At 44.3% G+C, this 10000-nt stretch overlaps 2 protein-coding genes across 2 annotated transcripts in view; both read right to left on the reverse strand.

Moving 5' to 3' along the window:
• Nucleotides 1–601, reverse strand: part of LOC308381428 (transmembrane protein 144-like) — a 4862-nt gene extending 4261 nt beyond the window's left edge. Inside the window, exons 1-3 of the mRNA XM_080858992.1 lie at nucleotides 463–601; nucleotides 182–346; nucleotides 1–61 (exon numbers count right to left, since the gene is read on the reverse strand). The exon at nucleotides 1–61 is cut by the window's left edge and continues 62 nt beyond it. Coding sequence (XP_080715118.1) covers nucleotides 1–61; nucleotides 182–346; nucleotides 463–538 — 302 coding nt within the window. The 5' untranslated portion in view covers nucleotides 539–601. The remainder of the gene's footprint in view (nucleotides 62–181; nucleotides 347–462) is intronic.
• Nucleotides 602–9280: 8679 nt separating this feature from the next.
• LOC308381910 (glutamate receptor 2-like) overlaps nucleotides 9281–10000 on the reverse strand; it is a gene marked incomplete at its 3' end in the record, with an annotated part of 21896 nt that continues 21176 nt past the window's right edge. Inside the window, 1 exon segment of the mRNA XM_080859558.1 lies at nucleotides 9281–9523. Within this exon segment, the coding sequence (XP_080715684.1) occupies nucleotides 9281–9523 (243 nt within the window).

A 10000-nucleotide genomic window follows, 5' to 3' on the forward strand; every position in this document is an offset into this window, starting at 1 on the left:
AAATTCGCCACCAGAGACACCATCCATATAGCAGCACAGAGAACCCACTGAAAAAACATTCCTGTAAACACACACAAACACAGAGAGAGAGAGAACGAGAGAGAGAAGGAGAGAGCTCATTATTAAGTATGCAATCACAGTGATAAAAGCAAGCCAAGGAGAGACTGAGGCAAAAATCTACCATCGCCGGTGTCTATCTTCTTTACCGGAACGAAGTTGCTCCCGTAGAACACCACGGCCACAGCACACGAGATAAATCCGTAGGTGAGGTCGGTCGAATTTGTACCATTACTAGTTTCACCAAGAAGTGACAGCTTAGCTCCTGACAGCTCCTGCGAGTGTCCATCTTTGAACAGACAAGTATTGAAACTCCTGAACAAACACAGTTTTACGATAACAAAATCTCAGGCATGCCGTTTTAAGTAGGAATCATAATTATGTACAGAATGCTACCAGCCTTACCTCCTAACATTTGATCTGCTGCTAATGTCACACACAGCAGAGTGCACAGAGCGAGGAGAACAGAGCGATGCTCCATAGCTAACGTTATGTTTAGAGCGCAGGGTTATCGAGTGCTGACTACTTCGTCGTTAGACTACTTTTCTTATCACACATTGCACTAATGTGGTCCCTTCCCCTCACTCACTCTGTTAAAAGCTTACGATGTCGATCTGAATTTTGGGTGGTAAACATCTCACTTCCGTGTTGATCACATCAGCTGACAGGGAGTCACATGACAGTGGAAGATAGCCCTACTGAGTAGCCAAGACAGGCTAAAATATTCAAATTATTGAAGTGGGGCACTAAAGGTCAGTGAAGTTCTTGACGTGAGTCAGTCGAACAGCACGGCGATTACTAAAGGCTACTTACTAATTTGAATATGTCCTTATTTTTAAATTTTGTGAGGATAATTTAACTTTGTAAACATCATGCTTCCCTGGAGCCATTGCTGACCACCATCTCGACCGTTTACTCATCCTCCTAACCTCATACACCTTGAGGCACAGTGACCGAAAGACCAAACGACTGTAAAGAGGTGCCACAGCTTGCTTTCTGTAATTCTGATTTGTCCCAAGATAAACTGACAGATGTATAATTCATGATGACCAAGTAAAGCAAAAGAAAAGAATGTTACTGCTTGGCAGCTTAGCTTTTAACTTGGGATTGTGTGTGGGGATGTGTGTGCGTGTGTGTGTGCCTGTGTGTGTGTGTGTGTGCGCGTTTGTGCGTGTGTGTGTGTGTGTGTGTGCCTGTGTGTGTGTGCCCCCCATTTGATCACAGCATGCAAGCACAGAATGTGACAGATTCTCTACCCTCAGTAGAGCTATGCATGTTTAATATTTAAGGCATCTGAATCAAGTGTTCAATATTTTAGTTCATTTTTGCCCCATGATTTTGCAGCACAGTATATTAAATGCATTCACACACACACACACACACACACACACACACACACACACACACACACACACACACACACACTGAAACACACAAACAAGACATAGGGTCAGTACAGTATGTTGTTGTTATTTTTAGCCCTTGTGTCGTCCTACACATCTGGTAGGCACTGTTACATCAAGAGTCTCTGGAATCATTGATTCATCTTAGAAGTGATCCTCAGACGCATTTTCCAATTCACGTATAAGTCTGGATACTTATGCCCTGTTGGTCAGTGTTCTAATACCACAGATAGGTGGAGACTTCAGTCGGAGAATGATCAATCAGGAATGTTGCAAGAATGGAAGATGGAAGATTCCACTCAGAAGATCCACTTGTGTCCGTCACAGACATTGAAACAGTCCAAGTTTAAGAATCCTCAACAGAAGAATGGATGTCAACCAGTAGCCCTCACCCTACACAAATATGTGGCAGGCAGCTACTCTGATACAGGAACTGCGACAATGTGTGTGTTTGTGTGTTGGTTTACGGAGGAAGCTGTGGAGGATCCAGCCACGAGGGGGGGGGGGGGGGGGGGGGGGGGGGGGGGGGGGTATAAGGAATTCAATGACGCTCTGATATGACCTGAGATTAGAGACCTATTCCATCACACCTCCTGTTATCCATAGGACACATTATTCTATCACACTTCCTGTTATCCATAAGACACATTATTCCATCACACCTCCTGTTATCCATAGGACACATTATTCCATCCCACCTCCTGTTATCCATAAGACACATTATTCCAGATGGCAGGACACTTAACCAGAGACCCTTACATTTCAACCTGAGTCTAATTAAGAGCTATGTGTAGATGTAAAATACAAATGAATATGAAATTCATTGCATTACTGATAATTGTCAATCATTGTTAATTCTGATCTCCCCCTCCCCCCCCCCCCTCCCCACACACACACACACACACACAGCACACTTCAGTGTGCAGGCCAGCACTGGGCTGGGCATAGGGCCAGAGCAGGCTTCTATTGGTTGATCAGAGCCAAAGTCAGGTATGATTGGACGACTTGAGCCAGATTAAGCTGTTATTGGTTGATTAAAGCCAATGCGGAGGTGAGCGCAGTGTGTGGGGGAAGAGGACTGCTGAGCTACAGCTGACAGAGCAGTCTGTCCACACAAACACACACACACACACACACACACACACAGTGCTGATGTCAGGACTATTCATTGCAGTTAATCAGGTGGCCTTAGTTACCACTCATTTGTGTGTCTTAGTACTGAGCCTAACACCATCTATTGAATGCTGGGCAATTGGCATTATTTCTACAGCGTCAGTGTGGAAATTACAATATCAATACTTCAGCATAAATCATGTTTCTGCACCCTCTCAAACACAGGTGTTACTTCCTGTAAGTGAAGGTAATTAGTTAATGCTCTCCATGTATATCTGGACACGACAGGGCAGGAGGTCAGAATGCACATTCCACAGGACATTCAGCCCTTATTCTCTTCAAGAACACAATGAAACCGTCCTGCAGCAATTTTATGATGCGCTTTCTCCGAGTTGCTGTAGTTGTGGGTTCATTTTGGTGAGTGGTACCACACCAGTCAAAATGACATACAGCCTTTAGCCATAAATAAAGCTTTAGTACATGTGTATGTTCCACCACATCCTGTGTTTTCACGACACGGAACGATTTCTGACCCTTGAAATAACCCAGGGTGGACTTTGTAAGAGATGGTGTTGATTTGTGAGTAACTAACTCACGAACACTCGGAAATGATGCTGTTTGACAGATAACGATGCACAGCAGTGTGAATATACGGCGTAATTATTTTTCTTTATTATTTATTACATGCAGTGTTTCAGCAGTTAATTGTGTGAAGAATACATCGTTATAGAGGCCAAATGTCTTGTATTAGTTTGTGCCGCAGTAGATCCGATATTAAAGTAAGCATTGCATTTGCTCGACTTATTTATGCTTACCTTCCTTTGCCTGAGTCATGAGTGGTGTGGATTCTCTGTGGCCCTCTGCTCTTAGTACCTCTTTAATGCATTTTCTATGTGGAACACCAGCCATGAAAAGCCCAGCACTGTAAATTAATGATTAGCCTTTTCAGCTTTGGAGCGTGCAGTCTCTCCTCTCTCCTGCACTGATTTGTCTGATCCTTCTGCCACGCCTTCGTTCTTCTCCTTCTCTCTCCTGGGTTAGGGTCTCTTCTCTCTCCTGCCCTGGTCTCATCTGGGTTAGGGTCTCTTCTCTCTACTGCTCTGGTCTCATCTGGGTTAGGGTCTGCTGCTCTGGTCTCATCTGGGTTAGGGTCTCTTCTCTCTGCTGCTCTGGTCTCATCTGGGTTAGGGTCTCTTCTCTCTGCTGCTCTGGTCTCATCTGGGTTAGGGTCTCTTCTCTCTGCTGCTCTGGTCTCATCTGGGTTAGGGTCTCATCTGGGTTAGGGTCTCTTCTCTCTGCTGCTCTGGTCTCATCTGGGTTAGGGTCTCTTCTCTCTGCTGCTCTGGTCTCATCTGGGTTAGGGTCTCATCTGGGTTAGGGTCTCTTCTCTCTGCTGCTCTGGTCTCATCTGGGTTAGGGTCTCTTCTCTCTGCTGCTCTGGTCTCATCTCGGTTAGGGTCTCTTCTCTCTGCTGCTCTGGTCTCATCTGGGTTAGGGTCTCTTCTGGGTTATGGTCTCATCTGGGTTAGGGTCTCTTCTCTCTGCTGCTCTGGTCTCATCTGGGTTAGGGTCTCTTCTGGGTTATGGTCTCATCTGGGTTAGGGTCTCTTCTCTCTGCTGCTCTGGTCTCATCTGGGTTAGGGTCTCTTCTGGGTTATGGTCTCTTCTGGGTTAGGGTCTCTTCTCTCTGCTGCTCTGGTCTCATCTGGGTTAGGGTCTCTTCTCTCTGCTGCTCTGGTCTCATCTGGGTTAGGGTCTCATCTGGGTTAGGGTCTCTTCTCTCTGCTGCTCTGGTCTCATCTGGGTTAGGGTCTCATCTGGGTTAGGGTCTCTTCTCTCTGCTGCTCTGGTCTCATCTGGGTTAGGGTCTCATCTGGGTTAGGGTCTCTTCTCTCTGCTGCTCTGGTCTCATCTGGGTTAGGGTCTCATCTGGGTTAGGGTCTCTTCTCTCTGCTGCTCTGGTCTCATCTGGGTTAGGGTCTCATCTGGGTTAGGGTCTCTGCTCTCTGCTGCTCTGGTCTCATCTGGGTTAGGGTCTCTGCTCTCTGCTGCTCTGGTCTCATCTGGGTTAGGGTCTCTTCTCTCTGCTGCTCTGGTCTCATCTGGGTTAGGGTCTCATCTGGGTTAGGGTCTCTTCTCTCTGCTGCTCTGGTCTCATCTGGGTTAGGGTCTCTTCTCTCTGCTGCTCTGGTCTCATCTGGGTTAGGGTCTCTGCTGCTCTGGTCTCATCTGGGTTAGGGTCTCTGCTCTCTGCTGCTCTGGTCTCATCTAGGTTAGGATTAGGGTCTCATCTGAGTTAGGGTCTCTGCTCTCTGCTGCTCTGGTCTCATCTGGGTTAGGGTCTCTTCTCTCTGCTGCCCTGGCCTCATCTGGATTAGGGTTAGGGTCTGCTGCCCTGGTCTCATCTGGAGTAGGGTTAGGGTCTGCTGCCCTGGTCTCATCTGCTCCATAACATCAGCAGCAGTGTGTGTCTGCTCAGGGGGCATCACAGCTGTTCCAGCACTCTAACATAGTTGCAAACAGGAGCCAGTGACTCTGCACCCATCTACGTGGATGACTAAGAGAATGCACTGTGTACAGCACGTGTATACAGTAGAAATACTTGGAACTACGTACTTGCATTACAAAGGTTCACTGGACATGAGCCATGTGCTCTCAAGTGAGTATTACCCCCCCTCTAGCGATGCAGATACGGGAACAGAAGCATGGAGGAAGGAGAGGATAACGAACAGGAGCATGGAGGAAGGAGAGGATAACGAACAGAAGCATGGAGGAAGGAGAGGATAACGAACAGAAGCATGGAGGAAGGAGAGGATAACGAACAGAAGCATGGAGAGAGGAGAGGATAACGAACAGAAGCATGGAGAGAGGAGAGGATAACGAACAGAAGCATGGAGAGAGGAGAGGATAACGAACAGAAGCATGGAGAGAGGAGAGGATAACGAACAGAAGTATGGAGAGAGGAGAGGATAACGAACAGAAGCATGGAGAGAGGAGAGGATAACGAACAGAAGCATGGAGGAAGGAGAGGATAACGAACAGAAGCATGGAGGAAGGAGAGGATAACGAAGTCAAGAGGCAAGACTGAGACCTAAGGGCCTTTATTTAAAAAGAGTCGGAAAAAATAAAATAAATCAGTCCGTCCAACATTCCGTTACAAAAATCAGCAGTATCTCACTGACTCACAGCTATCCATCTTACACAACTCTCTGAAACCAAATGCATTTGTGTGTGTGTGTGTGTGTAGGTGCCTGCACGTGTGTGGTTGCGTGTTCGTGTGTACGTGTGTGGTTGCATGGATGTGTGTTTGTGAAGATGTTGGTTTCCATCCTGGTCAGTCACACATAAGACTGCATCAGCTCTCTCGGAGTAGGGGTTTAGCACGGCCCAGCTCACGCAAGTGTTTGTGTGTGTGTTTAACTGATCTCAGTTATTCACATAATTTTATATACAATACATATACATACAAAACTAATGTACAGGACGTCAGATACACGGCATGGCATAGAAAAAGGTGGTTTTCATATACTGTAGATAATCAATATAATAATCAATGTATTTATCGGTAACATTAAGTTGTCTTTTCTCATCATATTTGAAAATGAAAACACTAAGCATTTAACATGAGTGGCATCCGCGCACTAAACAAAGCAAAAAAAAAAAAAGGAAGATTAAAAATTTCATGCGTTTCAAACTACAGATCTGCATATCAGAGTCCGACAACACTGTGTTAAAGATACGCACCCTGTACACACAGACACACACATATACACACACACACACACATGTCAGTAGCAATCATTAAGTATGTCTGTACATGTGTCGTCATGCGGATGTGGAAAAAAATGTGAATGTGTATGTGTGCGTGTTTGTATGTATATGTGCGTTCATGCATAAGTGTGTGTACGTGTGTGTGTGTGTGTGTGTTTGGCCACTCAGACATCCAGACACTCAGATGGTGGAACTCCATACTGGTCAGATACCTGCAGGTTTTGGCACTCTGTGATTTGGCATAATTCTGTCTCTCTGGGTATTAAACATTTATTTCTATATTTATTATATATTCATATAGAAGTCTATTTGTTAAATTATTTAATAATTGTAGAAACTACATGGCCACTTGCATTTGTTATGTGTAAACATGTGTAAGTATTTTAATATCTATTAAATGTTTAAATCTATAAAACTACTGCCAGCATCCTTGATGGGACATAAGAAGATCCAAGAAAACATTGACACTTCTAGAAATGAAATCAGGAAAATAGAACAAAAAAGGTTTCTGGTACATGTCAAGCATTGTTTTGTTCACAATAACATCATATAAACCAAATATATACATGATGTTGTCTTCATATAATAACAGTTATAAATGAGACTACTAAAACATTTCACCTACAGTACATCAGTATGAACCATTTTGACTTTTTTTGACACATTAAGACTGTAAGCCTTCTCAATGCAGATAATTGTTCAACAAAATGGAAGCAGTTTCATTGAAAAGCTTTTTTGGAAAATATTTGTTTAAATATGCTAATTTTATGTAGGAATATCTGAGTGTTATTTGAAAAAGTCATAATTGAATGCAGATGGTGCAAAAGTGTGCTTGTGTCATTCAGAATCTGGAACTCTCAATGGGTTGCTATGGAAATAGGCATGTCAGTTTGAGATTCAGTGCAGGCAAATAATGATGTCAGCAATCTCAAAGATGTCTGAAAAAAATGAAGAGAACTTTGTGTGTGTGTGAGAGTGTGTGCAAGTGAGTGAAAGTGTATGTACAAAGCGTGGGTACAGAGTTTGTGGGTGTGTGATTAGCTGTAAATGTGTACGTTATCTGCATTGTGTGAGAGTTATATGTACAGTTTTATTCATGTATTTGTATTGTGTGCGCGTGTATTTTTTGAGCATATGTGTGAGTATGTGTGTGTGTCTGTGTGTGTGTGAGTGTGTGTGTGTGAGTGTGTGTGAGTGTGTGTGTGTTTGTGTGTGTGCGTGTTTGTGTGTGTGTGTGTGTGTGTGTGTGTGTGTGTGTGTGTGTGTGTGTGTGTGTGTGTGTGTGTGTGTGTGTGTGTGTGTGTGTGTGTGTGTGTGTGTGTGTGTGTAAGGCACTCAGGACAGGTCACTCATGCTGAGCGTCATTCCCATGCCAGGCCGTATGTAAGGGACGCTGTGGACGGCTTTGGGGAAATCTGGCGACAGCACCCTTCCATTCTCCCCCATACTGCCCGTGATTGACAGCCTGGCTTTACTCCGCATCGCATCGGTAAAGGTCATCTACAACAACAAACAAACAAACAAACACACAAACAAACAAACAAAAAACACACACCACACAGGAGTTATATACTGCTGTTCATATCAAAGGAGCTATGTACACTTTTAGTGTGTATGTATAAAAAGAGAGTGTCTTCCATAGTCAAATGTAATATTCTGTGTAGATCTATGGATAATTCAACATATAACATATATAAATCTTTACATGTACTCTCATTTATACTATACTCTATATTTAATACTATAAACTATACTATACAAATATAAATGTTTTTGCCCTAATGTATTAGACCACTGAAAGGATTTATTGGTGCATGTCTGTATGTATGACTTCGAAAATGCACAAGCAAATGACACTAAATGTATGACTGTCAAGCATTCAAACGTTTCCACTGAATGGGATGAGGCTATTCTGAGCAGGTAACTGAAATTATTGAGGTGGCTAGTGGACTACAGCAAGCACAAATGAGGCCACGGGTCAACATATACACTCACACACACGCACACGATCACAGATGCACTCACACACACACGATCACATATACACTCACACACACACGATCACATATACACTCACACACACACACGATCACAGATGCACATGACAACGTCTTTGACGCATCCGGGTCTTAAAATTTGCCAACAACACACTCATCTCTCCACTCATCCTTTTACTAAGTCATCCACCAATCTATCCCTTCATCCTTGCATTCATTTATGCTCCCCCTGTTCTTCTGTTCGGCATGTGGCAAATGAGTCCTGCCTCTGATGGTCCAGACGTCATGAATGGAGTAATGTGGCTGAAAGCGGCTTAGGGGCAGAGCCACAGACAGAGAAGGGTTGGCCAGAGAGGTGCAGCAGCCCCATGTTTGCCCCGGGCTAGTGACTTGACCTTTGTCAGCAAAATATGGATTTTATGTTCAGCTGTGTAAGGCATGTGAAGTTAGCCAACACACCTCTCAAAACAACATAATGTATACTGCTGGTGCCCAGACTTTTACTTGGTACATTGAGCAAAAGATATTTGGTCTCATATTTGGTATTTGGAGCACTGTGAGAATCATTGAGCCCGAACTAGTTAGCATCAAGGCACCATTAAGATTTAACTCGGCTTACAATAAACGTTTGTTTTAAGATTACGTTTAGGCGTCCGCATCTGCGGCGTATTTTACTTTCCATATTCATATTCAAAACGAATTATTCGTTCCGAGTTGTACATATCATGTTGGCTGACACAAGCTACGTTTTGATATTTCCTCTGAACAAATGCTAACGGCTAGGGCTCGTGCTCCAGGCCTCCTGTTGGAAGGCTGTGTCACGTGGAGCAGACATGGAGCTGGGGGGGTTCGCTGCCTAGGCTCAGTCCCTCCCTCTGTGGCTCTGTTTGTTTGGGGGGAGTGCAGGGGAGGTCTCGACGGCCTTCTCCTACCGCCACTCTAGATCTTAACACTCTCCATCCCATACACGTTGTACCCTTCCTTATAAGTGGCAAAATTCTGAGAATTCTGCGAGGAAGTGGCGTGCAGGCTGTCACTCTTGGCCACCTTCATGCGCTTGGCCTCGGCGCGCGACTTGTAGCAGAACTCCACCAGGGCCACCAGCATGGCCAGCCCCAGGCCGCCCACCAGGATGTAGAAGACCCCGGCCACGTTACTCAGGCTCAGGGCGCTGGTCTTCTCCTGCAGGGTGCACACACGGAGCGTATTAGTATGGGAACATTTAAAAACAGGAAAAGAAGAACAGATCTATCTTGAGCATTTAATCTCGTCCTTTGTTTAACTTTAACAGTGAATACAACAGAAGTGAAACACAAGAGAGCTAGTGTGTGAAATAGGGTATGTGGGTGTGACATTGCACTATAAACTACTAACTATCGCATTCAAATATTCTCATTAATACACTAAGAGTATTCCAGACTTGTGTACGTTTTTTTTTTTATCTATAAGTATTCGAGACAGAAACAAAAGAGTAACAATGAAAGAGACAAAGACAGAAAACTCGAGGTGCATTTTAAATCGAGCACAGCTGCTGGACGTCTAGGTATATGTGTGTATACTGAGAGACTGAACAGACAGAAGGACAGACACGTTAAGTCTATCTGTGTGTAGTGAATCTTCCATGCATTACTCGGCTGACTTCAACACACATATTCTACT

Source organism: Sprattus sprattus (genome assembly GCF_963457725.1).
Source record: "Sprattus sprattus genome assembly, chromosome: 20".
Lineage (NCBI taxonomy): Eukaryota > Metazoa > Chordata > Actinopteri > Clupeiformes > Clupeidae > Sprattus > Sprattus sprattus.